A 26,820-nucleotide genomic window follows, 5' to 3' on the forward strand; every position below is an offset into this window, starting at 1 on the left:
TGAACGCAGTACTTTTACTTGTAACAGAGTACTTCTGCTCTCTGATACTTCTACTTCACTCAGACATCTGTGTACTGCCTCCCATCCAAACGTGTCCGACAGTCCCTGAATGCAGCACCGGTCCCGCTCCACTGCGCAGACTCCGAACACTTAAAGAGCGGCAACTTCACCGGGAGCCTCGCGCGCGCCCCGCCGCCTGTTGCCCACAACAGCCCGCATCATCATCACCATCATCATCATCATCAGCAGCAGCAGCAGCAGCAGCAGCAGTGTGATGAAGCAGCGGAGGACAGAGACCTTCCTGCTGTGAGACTCTGGACCTGAAACACACACCGACAGGTAGGTGCCGAGATCTAACACATTCATTCAGTCATTTATTGCAACATTTATTCTTCCGATTATTTATTACAGCCTTCATCACTTCACCAACAGGACTTTATTCTTTTAATCATCAAACTGACTGAGTGAAGAGTGTGATGAAGGAGTGAGGAAGAGGAGTGTGATGAAGGAGTGAGGAAGAGGAGTTTAAATGAAGGAGTGAGGGAGAGGAGTTTAATGAAGGAGTGAGGAACATGAGGAAGAGGAGTTTGATGAAGGAGTGAGGAAGAGGAGTTTAAATGAAGGAGTGAGGAAGAGGAGTTTAATGAAGGAGTGAGGAACAGGAGGAAGAGGAGTTTGATGAAGGAGTGAGGAAGAGGAGTTTAATGAAGGAGTGAGGAAGAAGAGGAGTTTGATGAAGGAGTGAGGAAGAAGAGGAGTTTGATGAAGGAGTGAGGAAGAGGAGTTTAAATGAAGGAATGAGGAGGTTCATTTCAGGTACATGCCAGATACGAGTCAGGTACGAGTCAGGTACATGTCACATTCATGTCATATACATGTCAGATATGTGTCAGATATATGTCAGGTACGTGTCAGATAGATGTCACATTCATGTCACATACATGTCAGATATGTGTCAGATACATGTCAGGTACGTGTCAGATACATGTCACATTCATGTCACATACATGTCACATACGTGTCAGATACATGTCAGGTACGTGTCAGATACATGCCCCTACATGTCACATATGTGTCAGGTACATGTCAGGTACGTGTCAGATAGATGTCACATTCATGTCACATACATGTCAGATATGTGTCAGGTACATGTCACATACATGTCAGATACTATGAGGTGTCAAACGTTTCACCCAACCACACTACAATGCGTCACTTACGCCTACTTAGGACACATCAGATGAAATCAAACCGCGTGAGCGCATGCCTACATTTTACATAGGGTTACTATGGAGACACGAGTGTTACACGCACGCCTGCTACATGACGCGCAGGTGTTGTTCGTTCCACTCACATGACGCGCTCACACGTCTTTTCAGGACGCGTGCACAGTGCTTTACAAATGCCACACATACACTACACCTGCGTGTGCGTGTGAATCTCGCACACACACACAGTGCATGTACACATCATTAACACTTGAACGCGTCAGATTACTTTGGCAAACTGTCTGTCTCCATAGTTTACACGTGCAGGCAGGCGTGCGTGTGTGTGCTTCGCAAGAGTGGAATGAATAAATGAATCGCTCATGATGAAATGAATAATGAATCAAGTCGCTGCAGATATACGCCTGCATATACACACGCATGATTTTTTAAAATTTTTATTTTATCCTCACAAATCAGAGCTACTGACCACCCTCGATGTCTGGCTGTGGTTTAAAAATATTTAACTAAGATAATATATAGGCTACAACAGCCTAATTGTGAATATATAGCCTATTATTGAATTGGATCCTAAATGCTGCAAACCTCCATCTGTATGTTTTTAATCAATAGTTGTGTTTTCATAAACATTTTTTTCGCATTTTGCCCTTTTGCGGATTTGACTGTTTATGGAAACAGCTTTTCAGACATCCTTAAATGGGTTTAAATGGGTTAAATTCACTCGGACTTTGGCTACCAGGTTGAGAGTGGGGAACACAGCGCTGTTCATGCTGATGTTTTGTCAAGTCTTTCCTTACTTGTAAAATCTAGATTTATATTTTATTCCTGTTTGCTGTAAAAAAGCCTATATGCCTCAACATGTGTCAACGCACTGTGGCAAGCCGTTTTAACATTTAATCGTGTGACTAGTGTGACTATCCGGAATTACCATTATAGATATCAACAATGTCATTTTGACTAGTATGAATTTTAATTCCAGATATCTATAATGTCATTCTGACTAGTCAAAACTGAATTACAGATATTCAGATGCAGATATCTACAACATCATTCTGACTATCTGAAACTTAATTCAAGATATCTAGAAAGGACCATGTAGATATCTTCAATTGATGATAATTAAAGATATCTTGAACTTGAATTATGACTAGTCAAAATTAAATGGTAGATATCTCAAACTGGAATTACAGATATCCACAATTCAGTTGCGGATATCTGCAATAACAATTGCAGATATCCGCAACTACATTGGAGATATCTATAATGACAAACTACATACACATGAATGGCAAAAGTAGTTTGAATCTTACTAGTCAAAACTGAATTACAGATATCTTGAATAAGAGTTTTGACTAGGCAAAATTATGTTGCAGATATCAGTAATGAATATCCAGTCTAGCGATTAAATGTTAAAACGGCTTGCCATAAACACACGCACGTCTAATAACCACACATCTAGGCGTGTGCAGGCATTGCACGCGCATTGCATGTGTTACAAGTACACGGTGAATGCACGCGCAGTGCACGCGAAGCAAGTACCAGGTGATGGTTGCGCACGCAATGTACATGTATCAAATACGCAGTGAATGCACTGTGTGTGTTCGCTGATACGTTTCACCCCTCATATCAGGTACGTGTCAGATACATGTCAGATACATGTCAGGTACATGTCAGGTTCGTGTCAGGTACGTGTCAGATACGTGTCAGATATATGTCAGGTACATGTCAGATAACGTGTCAGATATATGTCAGGTACATGTCAGATAATGTGTCAGATACGTGTCAGATATATGTCAGGTACATGTCAGATAACGTGTCAGATACGTTTCAGATATATGTCAGGTACATGTCAGATAACGTGTCGGATACGTGTCAGATATATGTCAGGTACATGTCAGGTAACGTGTCAGATACGTGTCAGATGCATGTCAGAAACGTGTCAGGTACATGTCAGATACGTGTCAGGTATGTGTCAGATCATCATGTAATGAATCTGAGACATTAGCCTAAAATAAAAACAGACTGAGGTGATGAAGAGGAGAAGCAGTGAAGAGGCTGTGAGCTGAGAGCAGCAGATGACCACTATATTTGGACATGGATTGGATTTTTATTTCATGTCCTTGGGCTGTACAAACTTACTGCAATGGGGGAGGAGGAGGAGGAGGAGGAAGAGGAGGAGGAAGATGAGGAGGAGGAAGAGGAGGTGTTGCTGCTGGCTCTGATTTAGCAGCAGCAAAAATGGAAAAAAAAGCAGCTAGGGCAATGAGAAGAGAGGAAGAGTACCATCATCATCCTCGGTTCTTTAACTGGAGTGTCTCCACCGTGATGAAGGGGAGGTCACTTCCTTCATCAATCTGATATTTGTTAATCACAGCTCGGGTCTGTGAAGCGGCGCTACATCAGGGTGCGTTTGTGGGTTTTTGGCTCCATCACTTGGTGTTCTTGGCTGTGAGACGTCGACGGCTGCGAAACAAACTATTGTTTTATTCTCTGCTCAAGTTTCTATCAGACGCTGAAACATTCATCACAAAATGTCTCTGTTTATTCAAACAACGAATATTAATAATAAAAAAACAAAATGTTCAGATTTAAAGTGTCTCCATGAATCATCTCAGCTCCAGGTCAGTTACACTTTTATTTTGATTAAATTATTATTTATTGTTTTAATAATTAAAGTTTCTGAAAACACAACAGGAAACAGATTTTCATCAAAACAATAAAAAATAAACGTCTGATGACAGTTTGGATTTGAAATCATTGATTAAGTAAATATCATAAACATCGTTACACATTTAATTTGTTTCAGAATATTAAAAACAAAAATCTGCAGTGTGAAGATGTTTCATTGGATCGTTGCGGTGGTGAAAAGTAACTAAGTACAAATACTTCAGTACTGTAATCCTGAGTCTGATGTACTGTTACTTCACCACGTCACATTAATCTGATGGCCGTCGTTATAACTCAGTTTGTATAATAAGATTTTAACAAACTAGACATCTGATTGGTTCATTCAGACAACAGTCACCAGTTCTATCATCTCATCATGATGGAAAATAAACAGGATGTGATGTAACGTCAGGTCCGGTAGTGACAACATGAACATTCTGTTTCTCATCTGTAAAAATAATGATAATAATAATAACAATAATAATAGTAATAATAATAATAATCCAGAGAGCAGCATATATGTATAAATATATATATAAATTTAATACTGGATATATTACCTGTTGTAATTGTATGATGCTCTGACAGCTGCAGAGTCAGTTTCACACCTCGGTGGTATCGTTTATTTTTTTGTATCTTCCTGACATTTCTCTGTTGTTGTAAACTCATTTTAACGGACAGTATCTGTGGTGATCATGGTTCGGTGTGTGTGTGATGTCATCTGTTCTACAGCGCCGTTTGGACTCTGTCTCATTCTGAAGTCGTAACATATCGACGCTCAGTCCGTGATTTCTGTGTTAGACAGATTAAAAAAGCCACCCTATCACTGTGGTGCGATTTGCCGCTGGATGGCGCCAGCTTGGAATGCTGCAAGACAAAAACTAAACTTTGAGAGGTGGAAAGTCTCTTTATGGCAGGAGGGCGGAGCCTGAGACTGATAAACACCCACAAATAGGAACCCTAAACCTGACCAGGTGAGACCTGAACAGGGGCCTGTATCAGGAAGCAGGATTAATGTCTTAGCGAGGTAACTTCAGGGTTAACTCTGGGTTTTCGGTCTCACGAAGCCGGTTCAGTTCTTATTGGGGTAGATCACCATGGTAACTTACTCTGAACGGCTATCCTGCTCCGGAGCAGGGTAAGTTCAGGGTTGAATCTGATCCTATAAAAAGCACCACCCACTGGCCAATCAGCTGTTGATGGCTGACAGAAATGCAGCCCAGTCATGACGGGAAGTTTAATTCATTTGATTGATTTTGATTTGAAAGTTTATTTTGAACATTAAAACAGAAAAGAAAGCAACAACAACAGACAATGAAAAGATTGTTCAAAAAGGAGTGGAAAGAAGTGGAACTTTCATCCCACCCCTTCATAAGAAAGAAACTGATCATTTGCAGACACTTAATAGCACCATTAATTAGTGCCAACATTTTGTTTTGTTGGAGGAAATGATCCCTGTTAAAGATAATGGGCCTAATTGACAGCTTTGCTGCTGGAAATGTGGAAAGTAGCCTATCATGTCTACACTTCATGGTGTTTGAGGGATTTTCCTTTTTGTTTTTTAAAGAGGGACACTAGCTATATTTTTGTGCAGCTGTTAATTTCTAACACAGCTCAATATCAGGATGATTTTATTCAGACTATCAATTTGGTGTTGATATGATTTATTGTGGCGTCAGCTTTAAAGGGCCAGTGTGTAATATTTGGCATGGTTTATTGTCAGTCTGAATCTGAATCTGAATATTCTACCCATTAATATGTTTATACAAGTGTATGATCGCTATAAAATAAAATTTGTTTGGTTTTCGTAGCCTTATAATTATGCTTTTATATATATATATATATATATATATATATATATATCAAGGGCCTTGCTTTAGAGAGGTCGCCATCTTGCGCCGCCATGTATGTACGGCAGACCGAGTGGACAATCCAGCCAGCCAGAGAACGCGTTTTGTGTGTATAAATGAACCAATGAAGACAGCGGAAGGAAGGAAGAAGGAGGAAGAAACAGCAGAGAGTGTTAGTAGTTCGTAGATAGAGAGTAGTGAAAAGTTTTTTTAGTTATAAAGTTTGCGAATGGACCACACTTACCACGCAACAGGAGAGAATGAACCCGAACCGTCATCTGCGAGGAAAAGAAGACGCTACTTCACTCCTTGTGATGCACTCTCTGCGGCGCTTTTCCTCCTGATGATATATCTCCCCAACGATGGCAGCAGTAGCACCGAATCCCATTCTGTGCATTCAGCCTCTCTTCTCACCCGCTCAGCATCAAACACATGGAGTTCCTCATCTGTATGCTCCGGCTCAAACAGGTATGGCTCTGGGTCTGTGTCCACTACAAGAAACTCTTCAAAATCGCGTTCAAAGTCGTCCATTGCAGCTACTATAGTCCGGAGATATTGCTAGGTTAAATAAACAGCTGAGCACTGTTTACCGGCTACCCTGTCAGTCAGTGTGTGGGCTGGAGATTGGTGGAGCAGAAGGGGGGAGGGGGTCCCCACTTAGTATCGTAAATGAGTATGTGTGTAAAGTTATTAAGTGTGTCTGTAACGCCAGAAGAGTCAGAGTTTGGGACGGAGTGGAGTGTTACCAGAGTTTCTGGAGTGCTCAAATAAACCGTCCTTTTTCCCGAATGCTCCTCTGGTCTCCTGCTCGTGAGGGATTCATTACAATATCGTAACATGTGTTGGACTAAGAGTCTCATCCTACTCTCCAGTGTGCTATGTGTGAGCTCAGTCCTGCGTGTTCTTTAATGAAGCAATAGGAGAAGATATTCGGTCTCAGTTAATGTAGTTTATTAAGCAGTAAAGGAATAAAATTACAGAGCTCTGGGTCTCAACTTCACGTCCCTGACGAACAACAAAGGTGTGTCAGTTCACGAAGTCTGACCTCCTGTCCTTTCCCTGACCCAGTATATTTGAGCGTAACAGAGTGTCATTGTGCACGCAAGGCGTTGTCCTCTTCTCATTGGCAGTTCCACTTCCTCCTTCACCACACCACGCCCCTGCCTCCTGTTAATCTGACTCCTTCCCGCTGGCGGTGGGGGCGTGGTTCCTGTTTTGAAAGACAAGAGAACAACACAGCTCCCTACACGTGCTGTACCTTACTATCTGTATATCACTTTCTATTCTTTTTACCATATATGAAACTAATTATCTAAGCATTGCGGTATGTGCTCCTCAGACTTCATGTCTCTTCCTCTCCTGTACTTCTTCACTTCTGCAAAGCAAACACATTCAGATCAGCTGAAATCATCTCAGTATTCTCATTGTTCACACATCTAAAACTTATATAGTGAAACACAACTTATAGTAAAACACATAAAATCATTCTATTCCCAACACATGGTTTAGATTTCTAAATAAACATTCACCTCGTTGCTAGATAGACCTACTCCTGAAAAACTCGTGCACAAGGCTTTTTGTCCCTACAAGGCCACCGTCATTTACCCGACGGGAGGGGTGAGCGAGTGAGCCCTGCAATCTAGAATTTGACCACTGATGTCACTGTTTTCAACGGTTTTCAACCCATTTTACACACTGGGCCTTTAAGCTTTATTGTAGCATATATAACGTTATGACAAAGAAGACCAATTTATCAGACGCAATGATGTTAGACGATAATTGTAATACACGCAATTCATCTGCGCAGCATTGATTTCATGGGATTCAAGGGTGTGATCAGTGTCAGATGTACAGGTACAGGTACTGTAGCTACTTGAACCAGTGATGAGTAATTTAACCTACACATCATTTTATTTGCTGCCTTGTTTTGTCTTGATTTTTCCCTCTCTCCTCCTCTATTTCTTCTTTCCTCACCCGTTTCTTTTTCTTCTCTATTATGTGATTTCATTGATGTTTTGACAGGGGAATTTCTTTGATAAGCTTTTAGTGGCTTCTAACCTCTCCGGCACTTTTCTTTTTTTAATCTTGTAAATGTTATACTGTCTGTTTTTATCATTATGTGCAAATAAACTAATCTAAACTAAAACTAAACATTATTCATCCCGTTATGCGTTGCCACGCATGTTTCCTCCTCCTGCAGCTGCCACGGTGTTGGCCTTTTCTCTAATGTTGCTTTTCTCCTCCTCATATTTTAGTAGAATTGATCTCTGATCCTCACATGAGAAATACTTTTTTCCCCCTCACATACGGCGCTCTGTGAGGACGCTCAGTGACGCTCAGTGACGCTGCGCTTCTCTCATGATTGTGATTGGTCCGCTGCGTGCGCGTTCACGGCTCTTGATAAAGCAACTCTGGGTTGAGTTACCGAGTTGATATCCACCGTCGTGATACCGATTAACCTGATTGCCATTGTTAGGGTTAGTCAACCCAGGATAGGTCTGGGTAACCCAGGAAAGGTTGATCTCGCTTCGTGATACAGGCCCCAGGTGTGACCTGAGCAGGTGTGTTTGTTACACAGTGACATTAAGGTAACTATGAGGTGTTTTCCTATGCTGAAAGTTTATTTTGAAAAAGCCTTTATCTGTCTCTAACGCGCAGAAACACTTCCTATGAAAACAGAAGTTTATTTTGAAAGGACACATTGTGACGGGTGTGAAATGATCAGCATCACAGAACATCAACAACAGATGCAACCCGGACACCTAGCTCGTCACATGTAGACGTGAAGGTCCCGTGACCAGACGGTGATATGTGAGGAGTTTGGAGTGAGAACATGTTGGATCCTAACATGTCATCAGCTGCTCTCTGACGGGTTTAAACCTTCACACAGAGTGATGAACAGACAGGAAGCAAGGAGAACCCAAAATTAAGCAGAAACGACACATCAGAGGGCTGAATGCAGACGATGTGTCGAATGACATCATGTGGTTCACTAACAAAGACCACAACAACAAGATGAAGATTTCGAATGAGTTATTGCATATGATGGATTCTGGGTTCAGAGGAAGGTGAGAAGGGGTGAGGATTAAGGGATTAGAAAATGAAAGGATGAGGGATGAAGGGATGAGGGTCGAATGGATGAGGGATGAAGGGATGAGGGTTGAGGGTCGAATGGATGAGGGATGAAGTGTTGAGGGATGAAGGGATGAGGGTTGAGGGATGAAGGCTCAGTTTCTGGGTAGCAGGCGAGTGCGATGATGAATGTGTTGGGTCAAAAGCAGGAACGTAGGAGGGATCCTGGGAGTGAGACTGAGTGGGGGCGTTGTCTCTCTGTGAGCTCAGCTAGGGTGAGTGTCTCATGAAAAGCATGTGGTTAAGTGAATGCGATCGTGCCCCCAAAAGAATGGCTTCTATAGAGACTGGGTACATTTCGCGGGTTGTGGATGAAGGGGTGGGGGTGGCTGAGTTTGTGTACGGTTGGATAACTCGTGGCTTAGTGTGATCGTCACAAAAGGGGATGTCGTTCCGGGAGAATTTTGGGACTGGTGCTAAGGTTTTAGCTCCATCTTGCAAGTTTAGTCAAGCTTGGGTGATCTGTGCATGCTTAACCTCAGTCTGGCTCTTTGGATAAGTGTGAAGAGTTAACACCACACCAGGGAACAGTACACTGACCCTTGTTCAAGTCAGCTTGAAAGGTTAGTCTCAGTAGTTCACAGCACGCAGTTTGGTGTCAGCATGGAATGCGTAAAGTGTGAAAATCAACTACCCCAAAAACATAAACATATGCTAAAAGCAATGAAAATTTTGATTACATGAAAGAAAACGGAAACAAATTGCGTGAGGAGGAAAACAAGGGATAAGTAGTGAGGCGTGGTCCTGCTCCCAGACCCTAAGCCAACTGGTAAACTGGTTTACTAGCAAGGACTTTACCATGACCAAGCGATTTGTACTGTAAAGCTTTAATAAGATGGGGAATTATGACATGTTGAATGAGAAAAGGGGATAAACATGGGACAGGAGGTTGTCCATTAATGCTTGTCTGGGACGGATATATGAAGGTCTGGGAGGAGGAAATGGTTATGATTGTTGCAAACGTGGGAGCTAATGTGGTGGTCAGTAGGAGGCTGCGTTTATTTACATCTCAGGAGTGACAACGAGAGACAGGCAGAAGTATGAAGTAGCATTTAGAAAAACTGGGATGAAGTGGAGGGTCATAGATGCATTGGAGCAAATTTGAAGCAAGGACCATGGATGCTACAGAGGGGTTGACTGGGGGTATGAGTAGCCTGAAGAGAATGGATGCAGGGCTAAGAAAGTTGGAAGTCGGTGGCAAGCGTTTGCCGCAAGAGCAGAAATCTTTTGCAAGTGTTGGTTAATGTGAGAATGTATGTAGCAATTTGCAACTGCCAGTAGCTAGATTAATGAAAAGCTGGTTCCGAATAGGTAGTTGTGGGTATTATTATAATTGTTTAATGGATACAGTGCATGGTTAAACTGCGAATGAACGTAACGTCAAGAGAGGAAAGGGGAGCTGACACTGGCTAGTAAGATGGGCCGAGAGTGATGGAAATAACAAGATTGTTATGGAAAGCTTTCTGTTGAAGCTGATGGAAGGTTTTCTGGTTGTGGAACTGATTAGATGACTGGTGGCGATGTGATGAAGCCTTCGAATGCAGAGATGACAAGAATAATGGAATGACTCAAGAAAGGATAAACACATAGGGTTAGGGTTGAGAGCGTGGCAATGGCTCGTCGGAACAAGTGGAGAACATGCACGTGCCACGACAATGGCGACCGCGATTCTTGGCCCTTGTGGATGGAGGAGAGGATTGATCTGGAGTTGGAGAGAGTTTGCGGGGCAGATGGAATGGAGGAGCTCGCGAAGCCGAGGTATGGAAGCCACGGAATGCTTGCAGCTCTGCCTAGAAGTATGTCTGTAGCCTGACTGCTGCGGAAATAATATGACTCGAGCATAATGGCTTTCAGGAGGATTTTGTCTGGATCAGAAGGATTGTTCTGCAGTTCTGGATCCGTGGTGAGTTGATTTTAGTCATACCTCTACTGTTATTATACACATATGATTATTGTCACACATGTATACTGCCAGATATTAATACATACTTTCAACATATTGTACCACAGTAGTCAGAACTATAACTATAATATTATTACTTTCAATAATGTTGTTGTAACCTACTGTCATTACCTGCATCTCTCTGTCTCTCTCTCTCTCTGTCTCTCTCTCTGTCTCATTGTGTCATACGGATTACTGTTAATTTATTATGCTGATCTGTTCTGTACGACATCTATTGCATGTCTGTCCGTCCTGGAAGAGGGATCCCTCCTCAGTTGCTCTTCCTGAGGTTTCTACCGTTTTTTTTCCCCGTTAAAGGGTTTTTTGGGGAGTTTTTCCTGATCAGCTGTGAGGGTCATAAGGACAGAGGGATGTCGTATGCTGTAAAGCCCTGTGAGGCAAATTGTGATTTGTGATATTGGGCTTTATAAATAAAATTAATTGATTGATTGATTGATTGATTATATGATACAATAAAAACTAGCGTTTGTCTTACTTTTAGATTGAGGTAAGTCTGTGGTTACACGTGAAGCACACGGTCGGTCTGTGTGAGAAATATGTCGAAGAGACAGAGAATGAATCAGATGTGCTTAAATAAAAAAAATAAATAAATAAAAAAATAAAATTAAAATGGGATGTGTTCGAGGCGTGGTCTTTCTTCCCGAACCTAGTTTATAAAACTAGATTTATTAAATAACTGACTTTATGGTCAGCACCAACAGGGCCTGTGACATTCTCCCCATCACCCACAGCTGTGGCCTCTGGTGGTGAGTGTGGAGCATTATATCATCTTCATACAGCATCTCCGTATCAGTTTATTAAAAGAGAAGCAGATTTATTAGTGACATGATTTAAAATCATACCTCAGAATAAATGAGAACTTTTACTTCTGATAGTTGAAGTATATTTTGACAATATTTTCTCACATATGATTTTAAATGAAGGACTGTTTGCATTTTTACTTCAGTGTAGCGTGTGAATACAGTAATGAAACAAGATGTAGCTCCAACAGATGCTTAAAGGGACCTTGTGGTGGCGCTATAGAGCAGTGTTTTTACAGGTGGGTCCCCTGTTCTGTTTGTGGTCACTGCTGTTGGTCAACATGTCCTCACACAACTGTTCATGTGATAGCCTACAAGTTAGCGCCCCAAGAATGACGTTACGTCCTGAACGTACAGTTACATCATTTTAGAGGTTAAGTTCAGGAACAGAAACACGGTGAGGAAGAACCTTAAAATGACTGATACGGGTACGAACACGTGTCTTTTGGGGAAAAAGTCCTGTGTTTGTGACTCATCCACCTTCCTGACCTGACTCCTTACCGACCGCTCAGGATGACTTCCGTCTTCACTCCGTCAGCTCGCTGGTCACATGATCACACATCTCGGCCGACACGTTAACGTCAATGTGACTTAAAATATTTCAAATCCTGCAAATAAAAACATAAAATTAATTTGGATGAGAAGAAACTAACATTAAAATAATTTCTGTTTGTTCACATGAAACTTTCTCAGGACAGTTTAAAGAGTTTAAAGTTCACAGTCAGAAATCTAAATGTTTTTAATTCAAGATCAATTTCAGTTTCCATAAAGCTGAAAAATATTGATTCAGTTGAGAAACGTAAAAAGTCCAGGGGCGAGAACTCGGCACTCAAGTTTGATTTAATACATCAGGTCTCTTTTTTTTTTATAAAGAATTTTACTCTGTGACACCTTTAATGGATTTATTAAAATGTAAGATGATATATCAGCATGTTGAGACTGAGTGAAGACGTGTCGCAGATTTAAAGCATCAGATAAATCATTAAAATAATTCAGCTGCAAAGATAAAAACATGTAAACTCTTCTTCAGAGCAGACTGAATCAGACCTCCTCCTCCTCCTCCTCCTCTTGATACCTCAATGAGATGTATGCCACAGATCATCTCTGCAGGAACAAAACGAGGCTGTGATGAGGAATAAAGGACGGATTGTCTCCCGATGATGGCGACACAACGACCAGGAGCCGCTCTGACATGAATACACATCAGCTCTCGGCCTTGTTGCTGCGCTCTGCCAAAGTGCAGCACTCAGACAATCAGAGGCGCACAGTCCCAACCGGCCATCTCCATGGAAACAGCACCTGGCAGCCTGATTGTATGGAAAGTGTTTCTGATAACGTGTCACATGTTAAAGTGAAGTGAGCCGAAAACTGGAACTGCTTTAAACAGATACAGGAGCCTAATGGACGCCATGATGTCACACTGAGGCATGATGGGACACATTAACTCCAGTTACAACTGCTGATGAAGGTCCAGAAACGAATGACTGAATGTGCCTCAGATCCACTCAGATCCCCTCAGATCCCCTCAGATCCACACAGATCCACACAGATCTCCTCAGATCCACACAGATCCACTCAGATCCACACAGATCCCCTCAGATCCACATAGATCCACACAGATCCCCTCAGATCCCCTCAGATCCACACAGATCTCCTCAGATCCACACAGATCCACTCAGATCCACACAGATCCCCTCAGATCCACATAGATCCACACAGATCCCCTCAGATCCCCTCAGATCCACACAGATCTCCTCAGATCCACACAGATCCACTCAGATCCACTCAGATCCACACAGATCCACTCAGATCCACTCAGATCCACACAGATCCCCTCAGATCCAGCACAATGTCTCACTCTTGGTTTTGTCTCAGGTGGATACAAACACAAAGTCAGGTGAGTGCAGATCTCCACCAGGTGTCGCCCTGCAGGACTGAAACAGGAAGTCACAACCTGTAGTTCCTCCACAGCCCCACCCCTCACTCCTCCCTCCTTCACAGTTCACTCCTCCACAGCTCCACCCCTCACTCCTCCACAGCCCCACCCCTCATTGTTCCACTCCTTCACAGTTCACTCCTCCACAGCTCCACCCCTCACTCCTCCACAGCCCCACCCCTCACTGCTCCACTCCTTCACAGTTCACTCCTCCACAGCCCCACCCCTCACTGCTCCACTCCTTCACAGTTCACTCCTCCACAGCCCCACCCCTCACTGCTCCACTCCTTCACAGTTCACTCCTCCACAGCCCCACCCCTCACTGCTCCACTCCTTCACAGTTCACTCCTCCACGGCCCCACCCCTCACTGCTCCACTCCTTCACAGTTCACTCCTCCACAGCCCCACTTTCTTGCTCAAATATAATCAAACTCAAGGCTTTAAACCCGGAGACTACAAACCAACGGGTGACGTCACTGTGGCTATGTCTGTGATTTTACACATTTAATGGTCTGGGGACATGTGGGTGGGGAACAGGAAGTGCACAGCAGGCTGCTTGTGTGGCGTGCACGTATGGCAGTATGGCTCTGTGGCACCCCCTCTGTGTGAACAGAGACAGTAATAATGTCCTTAGAAATGTTTGTACAGACATGTTGTTGATTGGTGATGATCAGTTTGTGTTTCCTGCAGAATGACCGAGGTGATGAACTCTCTGGAGCCCAGTACGGAGGACTTCAGCGGGGGCGGAGCCGGAGCAGATCAGGGCTCAGTATCCTTTCAGGTGTGTTTGTGTGTGTGTGTGTGTGTGTGTGTGTCTGTGTGTGTGTTATTGGTGTGTAAAGCTCACAGTGGCGGCGGTGAGTTACAGGAGTGATGAGCAACAGTAAACTGGGCTGTGAGGTTTTATCATCTACTACACTTCCACTGATTTAATAAACTTGATGAAGATGATGATGGTGATGATGATGATGACAGTGGTGATGATGGTGATGGTGATGATGATGAAGATGATGATGATAACGGTGATGATGACGGTGATGACGGTGATGACGGTGACTGTGATGATGATGATGATGATGATGGTGATGATGGTGATGATGATGAGTGTCTCCTGAGCATCTCATCCTGATGTCGACTGAAACAACACAGCAGACTGAAACAGGAAGTTTGACCTTTGACCTTCAGAGTTCATGTGATACAATGATATAAAGATCAGCCAAAATAAAAGCACTATGTGAGTACAACACCACCAACTGATGTTTTTTTCCTTCAACAACGTTTAGCCAACACACACACGTGGTTACGTTTAGCTAACACAGACACGTGGTTACGTTTAGCCAACACACACACACACACATGATTACGTTTAGCCGACACACACACATGGTTACGTTTAGCCAACACACACACGTGGTTACGTTTAGCCAACACACATGCGTGGTTACATTTAACTAACACAGACACGTGGTTACGTTTAGCCAACACACACGTGGTTACGGCGTCATTTCCCAGGTGTGTTCAACCTTACATCAGCTTTACTCAGATCTTCACAGAGACCCACGAGAGGTTTCCAAAGCTTTCCAAGAGGCTTCCCTCCATCGTGGTGGAGCCGATGGACGCAGCTGAGGTGGAGAGTGGCGAGCTCCGCTGGCCGCCAAAGGAGCCCAGCTCTCCAGACGCCAAAACTGAGAGGCAGCATGCAGTTGAACAACCTGCAGGTGAGGAGGAGGAGGAGGAGGAGGAGGAGGTGAGGTTACTGACTCCACAGTGGGAAAAGATCATTTAGATTTAAACTGACAAATCAGAAGTGAACAGGCACTCAGATCTTTGACTGGAGGAAAAGTAGTGACAGTGACATGATCAGTGCTTTAGTATCATGTTACTGTTGTAGCTGCTGGGTGGGTGGAGCTACTTTTAACGACAATATAACAGTTAACTGGTCCAGTGGATCACAACGTGGCGGTACTCATACGAGGTCACGTTATGTCAGGTTATGTCAGCTTACGTCATGTTAGTAACAAATATTTCTAACCCTATCATTTCATTATGTTGCGTTCACGTGTTTGAATCATGTACGACCTGTTCTGCCACTGCACACCTGTACAGGCGCCCACTCAGGAAACACTCCTGTGGGTCGAATGTTGTCGGGTTCACACTGGACTCAGAAATGCTGAAAAGTGAAATGATTTCTTCCCGCTTCCTTTCACCGCCTTTGTTAAACAGTTGTGCTGTCGACAGTAAACACGATGCGGCCCTGAGCTCCGCAGCCGGCTTACCATCTGGAGCGATAGTTTGGTTTGGTGCAGTCAGTTTCCTTCAGAAGAGAAGTGAGTCTGGGAGGCTTTAATATTTGATATAAATGATCTGAATGTAAACAGAGGACGAGACAGACGATTGGAAGCGCAGCAGACAGATCATGTGACCAGAACACAGGAGATTAATCTGTCACTGAGTGTCAGAGAAATGAGCTCTTAGTGTAAACATCCATCAGAGTGATGACATGTCCAGAGTGAAGGTGGCGTTGGAGAACAGGAACCTGTGACATTGTTTGTGTTTAATGTATGACGTGTTTTTTATTCTATAAATTTAAAAGTTTTTAATGTGAAATCGAAACATGAGACGTCAGATTAATGTGGTGGTACTCCTGAGTTCAGTACTCGAGTAAATATATTCAGTAACTTTCAGTAACTTTCCTCCAGTGGCTGGTGAGCTCATCTCTCTGAACACTGTTATGGCTGTCTATGTGTTCCTTGCTGCTGTCCCTTTTCACTCCTTGTAGATCTGCCCAGGTGTGCTGCATTACCTAACAAGGTGCAGTACACCTGGCATGGAGGAGGTACTTAAGAGCTCCTGCGCCAGCAGCAAAGGGGAGAGGCCCTGGTGTGGGGACTGCTGGTCCTGCTGCCTCTCACCGAGGGATTTTTGTTGTCTTGTTGCCTGTTTAAATTCTAATAAATCCTATGGATTTGATTGTTTTAAAGGTGTTTATGTGGTTGTTATTGGGTCAGTGTTTGGAGTTTTGTTCGCCCCATAGGGCCGTCTAAGGGTGGGGAGTAACAAATGGGGGCTCGTCCGGAATTTGAATATCCATGAGGTGATGTAAATGTGAGTTTTTGTGTGTATCTCGTGGCCTTTTTATTGTGTAGAGGTAAGCCCTTTTGTTAAATCATTTGTGGTTGTTGGTCTGTGTTGAGTTGAAACTTTAGTTTTGAGCACCCTGACTAGGTAGTCACCAGGCAGGTAAGATCTTGCCACTTTGTTATTTTGCCTTTTTTATTTTTGGTGGTAATCCTGAGTGGGGGCACGCTTCAGTATATTACAGTTGGCTATTTCTATGGTCTTCTGCGATGCACTGAGTTCAGCGTTTAAAGCCGCCTCGAGCTCGGCAGGCCACTGAAAATTAGCTAGGTTAGTAAGCTGTCTTGGTAGGTACGTCAGGGTTGGGGTGCCTCAACAACTTGTTTCCTTGTTGGCACTTTGCAGAGCAACTTGATTGTGATTTTGTTTTGCTTGAGATGACTAGTTTCTGTTTGGTCGTGGTTTTGTGTCGCTGTGATAAATACTTGTGCAGTAACTTGTGGTTTGTGACCGTTAGGGTGGTGGTCACTGCACTCCACATTTGTTGGGTCACTTGTTGGTTGCTGCTTAGGTTTAAGTTAGCAACATATGTGTAGTGGTTAACTACATTGTGACCATTTTGTTCTGTGGTTGTTGCAGTCCACTTTTTGGTGTGGTCACTTGTGTGTTACTGCTTGTCGGTATTTGTTGTAGCAGATTCGTTGTGACTCTGGGATGTAGTCACCCCCACAGATCATTGGATCTTAGAGTGGTGGGTGTGGTTTCCCAATTCATCAGGTCCATTTGTGTTGCTGGTTTCCTGCATCCATCACAGTAACTTGTGTGTGTGGTTCGAGACCATATGGTGTCCATTTTGTGTTGTGGTAGTGGCAGTTCACTTTTGTTGGATCTTTGTGTTGTCGGTATGGCAACAACTTTGTAGGTGGTCTATGTGTGATTATCCTTTTGGTATGTGGCTGTTGCACTCCACTGTTGTGTTGGTCACCTGTGTTACTGTTTTTGGTGTTGGTAATGCAGTAACTTCGTTTGGCTTTGGGTTTCTTTTCACCTCATGGCCGTAGCCATTTTGCACCAGGTGGGACTGGCACCCACTGATGTGGCTACTCGTGCAGCTGCTGCTTATTCTTGAACTCAGTGGCAGAAGATTAGTTGGCCCTGTATGATTTAAATCTTGTTTGATCCAAATTTGACCCATGGTGACACTTTATCAGTCCTATTAATCTGGGTGTTTGGTTGTTTGTCTTAACATACAGCCTTGGTAAGTAGCACTCATTTCCTCTTACATTTCAATGAATACATGGCATTTGTCTGAACTATGGGGTGTTTTAACCGTAATTACCTTAACTGACAGTGTGACAAATTATTTATTCATTGTTTTAAGGGTGGGGGTGCTACGGCTGTCTATGTGTTCCTTGCTGCTGTCCCTTTTCACTCCTTGTAGATCTGCCCAGGTGTGCTGCATTACCTAACAAGGTGCAGTACACCTGGCATGGAGGAGGTGCTTAAGAGCTCCTGCGCCAGCAGCAAAGGGGAGAGGCTCTGGTGTGGGGACTGCTGGTCCTGCTGCCTCTCACCGAGGGATTTTTGTTGTCTTGTTGCCTGTTTAAATTCTAATAAATCCCATGGATTTGATTGTTTTAAAGGTGTTTATGTGATTGTTATTGGGTCAGTGTTTGGAGTTTTGTTTGCTCCATAGGGCCGTCTAAGGGTGGGGCGTAACAACACAAATCAACATCCAAACTTTTTTTTTCAGTTCTAATTTAAAGAGGCAACAGAACGGATTCGTTTTTTTTTTAGCTTGGCGCCACCTAGCATCAGGGGTGTTGCGTCGCACTGTCGCAACGACCAAATTGAGCGTGGGGATCAGAGATAATGAATAAAATGTAGGCTGTAAAGCCACCAGTATACCTTTGTGTTTATGTAGAATGATAAGGTGTGTGGACACTCTACTAAATAAATGAGTAAAGAGACCGAGCAACAATTATCAGATTTATCTGAAGAAAAAACAAATAGTAATGCAAATAATTATAGCAGAATGCACAGTACCAGTACAAACAACTCACAGTAAATGATACCAATATGTACAGTATCAGTACAAACAACAGTAGACATGTAAGGGATAATGTATAGTGAGCCGGTGACAGATGGACAGGGGAATGGTACCACGACGCGCAGCGGAGTTATTTTTCAACAGTCACTGGCTCACTATACATTATCCCCCTTAGAACATGGCTTACTACTAAAACATTCAAATGTTACAACTGGCAACAATATTATTGATGCCAACAGAGTGTGTTGACAGAGGAGAGGCGTTCACCAGACAAACGGGAGCGGAGGAGAGGATTTTAGTCCACTTGTCCCAGTCGGGGGGGGGGGGTGGTAACGTTATCGCTGTCCGAGGGCTGCCATAGAATGGCAACCAGGATGCGATGCCGGCCAGGAAGGAATGAACTAGCAGCCAGTACAGTACAGTCCTCTCTGGTCTAGCTAACATTTAGCCGTGTTACTTACTGATCCATTAGAAAGAAAGCTAGCCGGACATGGGTTTTGAAGCCTTTTTGGTCACGGAGCTCCCTCCATCTCTTGAACGCCTGACTGAGGTTTACTCTTGTTTTTCCTCTTCTTTTATCACTCTCCTTTTTGCTCTTCTTTGCCTCCTCACACAGAGGAGCTCCTTTTCTTTTGCTAGGCCGTTTTTTCACTTGTCTCCAAACTTTGTCCGTCTGCCATTGTGCTCATGACTCAACTATCTCATGCCCAACTCCTCATAAGGACCAGCTCCAGTCCCTGATTGGCTGACCGACCAGTTTTGCAATACATGACGCGTTTCTTGCCACAAAGCAGATTTTTTCCGCGAAATTTCGGCACCGGTGGCAGAAGCTTATTGCAAAACCATTAAGTAACCTATGTAAACACTGATAGTCTGATTTTACTGTGGCCACTACCCTGTGCAACCCACATTATTTTCATCATGATATATATAGGAAAAGATGCTGTCTGTTGCCTCTTTAAGTTTGCTGGGTAAGGGTCACTTCCGTGTGTAGCTCCCGTGTGCAAGTTTTTACAACCTTTTTGGCCTCTTTTTGATACACCTTGTATAAGAAACTTGTTCTATTAAATCGTGTCCTTCAACTGGATGAGGAATCTCAGTCATCGGGCTTGTACTTTTAAAGATTTTGGAGGAAGAGTTGAGCCATGACTGTTCCTCGCAGCCGCACACCAAACCACACCAGCGAAATACTGCTTTTAAACAACATCTCGGTCATGTTTCTCTCACTTGAGTAACCGACTTACAAACTTTTCTGTCATGTCGGCTGTGTGTGAGCGGATGGGGTCCAGTGACACGTGGGTCATCTACAGCGGGCTCCATCGCGCTGCCGACACACCCCCAGGAGGTCAGGGGTCCGTGCCCAGGTGCGGCACCCTCCCTTTGTGCTGATTGTGGGGTCCTCCATGGTCAGACATGTGGCGTTACGCGACAGTCAGATCTTTTGCCACCCTGGTGCCACCGTCAGGGATATTACATCTGCCGCCCTGCAGGTTACACCTCAGCACACCTCTGCCTCCACGGTGGTTATCGAGGCCGGCATAAACGATCTAAAACAAGAAAAGTCAGAGCTTCTTAAGAAAGACTTCATCCACCTGTTGGACCCCCTGCTGGACACTGGGAAGCAGGTAATTCTTTCTGGCCCGCTTCCCCCATTTCGCTTCGGTGATGTCACCACCAGCCATCTCCGCCAACTCCACTTGTGGCTGAAGGGTTATTGTCTACGCAGAAATGTTCCCTTTGCGGACAACTTTACCATCTTCCTGGGCAGACCTCGGTTGTTTGGCAGGGACGGTCTACATCCTAACCGAGAAGGATCACAGCTCTTATCAATTAATATTGATCTGACTGTGAAGTCCTGTCGAGCACCCATCTCTGCTTGACTGACAGTAAAAACATCCAATTGTATGCACTCACCCACTTTCTCTCCCCCCCTCACTTCTGGATGCTATTACTGACCACAGCGCCCCCTGCCAGCTTCCTATGGCAGTACCACTTTCACTGGTCCTCCCTTCACAACCTATTAATTGTCAAGGCTCACTGATTTCTGTTATCACTAACCATCCATGGTCATCACCCCAAGTGTCTTTTCTTTTCTATCAGCCCCAATATTGGAACCCCCTAAGCCTCCTCTGTTAAACCCTGCTTTGTTTAAGGCCAGAAAGGCCTGGGAATCTTACACCTAAATATTAGAAGTCTCTGCAGACAATTAGAAGATCTAAAGATTCTTGTACAACAGTCTGACCCTGATATTTTGGTTTGACTGAATCCTGGCTTAAGAAAAGTATTCCTGACTCAGAGGTTTCCCTCCAAAATTATAATCTTTATAGAATTGACAGGGTTGGCAGAGGAGGAGGTGTTGCTGTATTTGTCAGATCTAGCTTGCCTGTCTCTGCTTTGAGTGCTGTTTCTGTGCCCCACTGTTTTGAATTGATTATTTTGAAAATTAATTCATCTCATGATAAGCCATTCAATCTTGCTGGTGTTTACAGACCACCATTGGCTGTTCCTGGTGCTATTGGTGCTTTGGCTGATTTGCTTGCTCAGTTTGAGCATTATGAGCTACTGATCCTGGGTGACCTAAAGCTGAACTGGTTGTCAAGTGATTCATCTAGTTTAAAGGAGTTATGTGCAAATTTCAATCTGTCACAACTGATTGAAGAACCAAGACCAAATTTAAAGGACCCATCATAATCTACCCTGATTGACTTAATTCTTTTCAAACAGGAAGGAAAACATTACTGCATCTGGGGTCTTCACACTTGGTTTTAGTGATCATTGTCCTGTTGTATGTATACGCAGTTGTAAACGGAAAAAAACTAGGCTAGAAAATTATTTTTAAAAGGAATTTTAAATCTTTTAATAAACAGGCCTTTCTTAGGGACCTCACCTACAGCAATTTGATTTACTGTATACCTCTGACATTCCTGATGTGGAAGCAGCACTGAAATATTTCACAAATACTTTACTTGTTGTCATAGATAAACACGCATCTCTTAAAAAGTTTAGGATTAAAGAAAGATCAAGCCCCTGGTTTACTGCAGAACTATTAACAGGTAAAAGTAGCACGCACATCCCAAAAAAATTTAATGCTGGGTGCTGGACCAAAAGGTAAGTATGGAATAAAAGATAAAGTCCGCACACCAGAAGCTGCTCCTTGAACAATTTATTCATGTGTTACGTTTCGGGCCCCTGCCCTTCATCAGACAAGAACTGCAGAACTGTCTCTTCTATTCAAGGAAAGGGACAAAGCATGGCCACTAGCCAGACGTACTGGTCAAGCAGCTGATTGGCCAACTTTCAGACAACTTAAAAAAATGCACATCCTCTGTACGGAAAGCAAAAGCAGGCTATCATGTGGAGTTGATTACCTGCTCTTCCTCCAATCCCTCGAAATTTTGGAAAGCAGTAAATATAAAAGATAAAAAGTCCTCTATCAATTCCATCTCATATCACGTTAAATGACTGTCTGTTAAATAAGACATCAGATATTTGTCAGGCTTTCAACAACCAATTTGCTTCTGCTGGAATTATGTTTGATGTCAAATATCCAGGAGCAGCCTCTTGTTCCAAGTCCTCGGCTTATGCATCCACTCCGTCTTCTACTTCTTCTGCCTCTCCTCAGTTCACTCTTCAGGCTGTTACTCCCTCTACTGTTAGGAAGGTACTACAGTCCATCGATTGTAGGTCAGCAACTGGGGAGGACAAACTAGATCCTTATTTTTTAAAGCTCTGTGCCCCTTTTATTACAGAACAGCTTAACTTTTTAACCTTTCTATATCAAGTGGAATTGTCGCTTTAGTCTGGAAATCTGCCCATGTAATCCCACTGCATAAAGGTGGTGATAAAATGATTTAAATAATTATCGACTGATTTCCAAACTACCCTGCCTTGCTAAAATACTGAAATCTCTTGTAGATGACTAGCTCAAATTGTTCCTCTCAGAAAATTGTGTTGAGTCCAAATCAATCTTTAGAGCCCAACATAGTACTATCACTGCTATTACCATGGTTTTAAATGATGTTGTTTCTGATATTGATAAGAGGAAGTACTGTGCTGCACTTTTATTGATCTTACCAAAGCGTTTGACACTGTTGACCATGCTCTGCTCCTACAGAAATTATGTGACATTGGTTTTCATCATAACTCTTGTAACTGGTTTAGTGATTACTTGTCTCATAGACAACAGTGTGTGATCTAGAGTAATGATCTTTCTATGTTCCTACCATTGTCAAAAGGTGTTCCTCAAGGGTCTATCCTGGGTCCTATCTTGTTCTCAGTCTTAATCAACAATATTACATCTGCTTTGACCAGCAGTAGTGCTCATCATGCAGATGATACAGTTCTATACTGTTCTGCTGATACTACTCAGTCCACTATTGAAACCCTTCAATTAGCCTTTGACAGCCTGCAAGATTCTCTTTATTACTAAATCCTAACAAGACCAAATTTATGTTTTTTTTTTCCTAGAAATGAAGTTGTCATCGACATGCCGCTGGGCATCAGGACCCAGGATGGTCAATATATTGAAAGGGTTCCAGAATATAAATATCTTGGTATTTGGCTGGATCAAAAACTCACTTTTAAGCGTCATATCACCACACTTGTTACAAAGCTGCGTCAGAAAATTGGGTATTTCTATAAATATAGAGATAATTGTCCTACGTCCTGCAGGAAGCAGGTAATTGAGGCAGTCTTCATGTCCCACGCTCCCGGCAGACTCTCCTCATCCTAGGGCTGTAACGGCCGATCCACCGCAACACCTGTCCAACCGTGCCCGGTCACCGATACCGCGGCCAGCGGACGACCCGGACGCTGGCTCGCCACCATCCAACCCGGCAAAAACCTTTCCTCGCCCGCTCTTCCCTCCAACCACCCTGATCATCGGAGACTCCATCACAAGGAATATCCGCTTCTTCAATGCCACCACCTGTTGTTTCCCTGGAGCCACAGTCCTGGTAATCCCGGGAAAACTCCCTGGGCTGCTGCAGTCACTCCCTTCCTCCATTACCCGCATCGTGGTGCATGTAGGGACCAACAACCTGGCTCAGGGCGCCTTTGAGCTGACCAAAAGTGCTTTCACCTCCCTCCTGGACTTGCTACGCACTTGTGGAAAGTCCGTTTTTATCTCCGGTCCCATTCCCACACTTGGTCGCGGGGACGCTCGCTTCTCCAGGCTGCTCCTGATGAATACCTGGCTGAGGCCTGCCTGCTACGCTCGAGGCTTCAACTTTGCCGACAATTTTAATCTTTTCTGGAACCGTCCCTCTTTCTTCAAACACGATGGCATTCACCCTACCTCCCTGGGAAGCCGCATGCTGGCAGCCAATATTCAGCATGCCGTACATCACGCACCACGTGCATGACTATTTACATCACACGCCCCCTCCACCGACACACTTCCTCACGCCGTTCCAACTGCAGCTCAGAGCACAGCCCCACTCACCAGCGCCCCCGTCTGACCATATCAAACATTAACCCTCCCACCTGAGACATGCCCCATACAGTCCATCATAAAGCACAGACCACCCCGCCCTTACTGCACTAAGACTGTGAATTACAAAAACTTATCCCCCATCTTCTGCACTCCTGCTACCCCCTGTACTACTCAAACCCTACAAGACCTGAAACTGGCTCTACTCAACACCCGCTCACTGACCAACAAAAGTGCCATCCTACATGAATTCATCACTGACAATAAACTGGACTTCCTCTGCCTCACTGAAACCTGGCACAAACCCCTGGATTACTTCTCCCTAAACCAGACCACACCCACTGACTACACCTACACCGACAAACCCCGCCCAGATGGACGGGGTGGTGGCGTTGCTGCCATCTACAAGAAACGCTTTAAAATATCCACAATCTCCATACCTCCTGCTCAGTCCTTCGAACAAGTCGCCCTCAAACTGTCTGGTCCCACTTCCCTGGTCATCGCCATCATCTACCGCCCTCCCAAACCAAACAACTCCTTCCTGTCAGACCTTGCCGAATTCCTCACCCAGCTATCTGCCGTATCCCCCTCAATTCTCCTACTGGGGGACTTCAATATCCACATCGATGATCCAAACTGCAAAAGTGCAATAGACCTCCTGGAACTGCTCTACTGCCTTCACTTCACCCAGCATCTCAACTTCCCCACCCACTGTCGCGGCCACATCCTGGACCTAGTCTGCTCCACCGGTCTCACCCTCCACCAACTCTCCAGTACCAACCTCCACATCTCAGATCACCTGGCCATCACTGTGGACTTCAAGACCCCCCTCCCTCCCCCAGAACTCAAACGCATTATATCCTTCAGAAATATCAAGTCCATCTCCCCCTCTGCTTTCTCTGACTCACTGGCAAATACTCTGTCCACATTCATCACCCCGCTGACCCCAAACCCCTCTGACCTGGTCAACCACTACAACAACACACTGTCCCTCTGCCTCGACAAACTGGCTCCCTTAAAAACCAAAACTGTCTCATTTACTCACTCATCTCCCTGGTACACTCCTGAACTCTGTCACATGAAAACCCGTAAGCGCCAGCTTGAAAGACTTTACAAGAAAACCAGTCTCACAGTCCGTCTCCATGCCTATACAGACCACCTTTCAAACTACAAAGATGCCCTCACTGCCGCCCGGTCCAACTACTACTCACAACTCATTCACTCTGGCTCCAATAACCCCAAGACTCTCTTTTCCACCATCAATAAACTCTTCAAACCAATCATGGCTGCAAGCCAACTTCCTCAAACTCAACTGTGACAAATCTGAAATAATACTCATCGGCCCAAAATCCTTCTCTACAGCAACACAAAACTTCACCCTCAGCATTGACAACACCACCCTCTCTCCCTCCCCATTCATCCGCAACCTTGGTATCATCTTTGACAATAACCTCTCATTTGAACATCACATCAGCTGCCTCGCCCAAACTGCCTTCTCTCACCTTAGAAACATTGCCCGTCTCCGTCCATTACTCTCCTTCTCTGCCGCTGAAACTCTCATCCATGCTTTCATCACCTCAAGACTGGACTACTGCAACAGCATCCTCTACGGCTCATCATCCAAAGTCCTCAACAAACTTCAGTACATCCAAAACTCTGCTGCCCACCTCCTCACCCACACCAGCTCCCGTGAGCATATAACCCCTGTCCTGCAAAACCTACACTGACTCCCTGTCCTGTACAGAATCAATTTCAAGATCCTCCTCCTCACCCACAAAGCCCTCCACAGCCAGGCCCCCTCCTACCTCACGGACATGCTCCACCACCACACTCCCTCCCGCAACCTTCGATCATCTGTCAAAAACCTCCTCTCACCCCCACACAGGACCAAGCACCGAACCTGGGGCGACAGAGCCTTCTCCATAGCTGCCCCCTCCCTCTGGAACACCCTCCCTATACACATCCGTGACTGTCCAGATCCATCCACCTTCAAATCACTCCTCAAAACCCACATTTTCAAATCCGCTTTTAACCTTTAACATTAGCTTTACGTTCTCGGTTCCTCATGTGCCCTCCTTTTCTTTGTTTTGCACTATGCTTTTGCACCTTGTTGTTTTATATTGTCCTTGTTTTCTGTTTATGTCTTTGCACTTACATGTATGTACTTCTTTTCTTTGGTTTTAAATATAAAGTGTCTTTGAGAGCTGTAAAAGCACTGTATAAATAAAATGTATTATTATTATTATTATTATTATTATTATTATTATGTCAGTTTTGGATTATGGTGGTGTCATTTATCAACACGCGTCTGCTTCCACCCTAAAATCACTTGATGCTGTTTACCACTCAGCTTTAAGATTCGTCACTGGTGATAGTTATTCTACTCATCATTGTATCTTGTACAAAAAACTTGGGTGGACTTCCCTGTCTGTCAGATGTGATAGGCATTGGTTTCTCTTTGTTTATAAAGCCCTTATTGGAAGGCTTCCTTATTACCATAGCTCCTTATTGAGGCAGCAAAGTGGTAGATACCCGACCCGCTCCTCTGATTTTCTTATGCTGGAAGTACCATGTCCACGTACTGAATTTGGAAAAACTGCATTTAGCTTCCGTGCAGCTCACAGTTGGAACATTTTGCAGCATGCACTGAAGTTGGAAACGTTTGTACAGCCTGGTCAATTCAAATT

At 44.0% G+C, this 26,820-nt stretch overlaps 1 protein-coding gene and 1 long non-coding RNA gene across 3 annotated transcripts in view; one reads left to right on the forward strand and one right to left on the reverse strand.

Annotated features, from left to right (window-relative positions):
* Positions 1–146: 146 nt before the first annotated feature.
* The window catches only part of LOC117266809 (protein LBH-like), a 28,424-nt gene continuing 1,750 nt past the window's right edge, over positions 147–26,820 (forward strand). For both annotated transcript variants that reach the window (XM_033642169.2, XM_033642170.2), the window contains exons 1-3: positions 147–339; positions 14,265–14,343; positions 15,118–15,292. In XM_033642169.2, the coding sequence (XP_033498060.1) occupies positions 14,266–14,343; positions 15,118–15,292 (253 nt within the window). In that variant the 5' untranslated portion in view covers positions 147–339; position 14,265. The remainder of the gene's footprint in view (positions 340–14,264; positions 14,344–15,117; positions 15,293–26,820) is intronic.
* LOC144467057 (uncharacterized) lies at positions 6,678–12,323 on the reverse strand. The gene is made up of 2 exons (XR_013493431.1): positions 7,923–12,323; positions 6,678–7,801 (listed from the first exon to the last, which is right to left on the reverse strand). It is a non-coding gene; the product is annotated as an uncharacterized LOC144467057 (long non-coding RNA).

The sequence above is a fragment of the Epinephelus lanceolatus genome, chromosome 15, assembly GCF_041903045.1.
Source record: "Epinephelus lanceolatus isolate andai-2023 chromosome 15, ASM4190304v1, whole genome shotgun sequence".
Classification (NCBI taxonomy): domain Eukaryota; kingdom Metazoa; phylum Chordata; class Actinopteri; order Perciformes; family Serranidae; genus Epinephelus; species Epinephelus lanceolatus.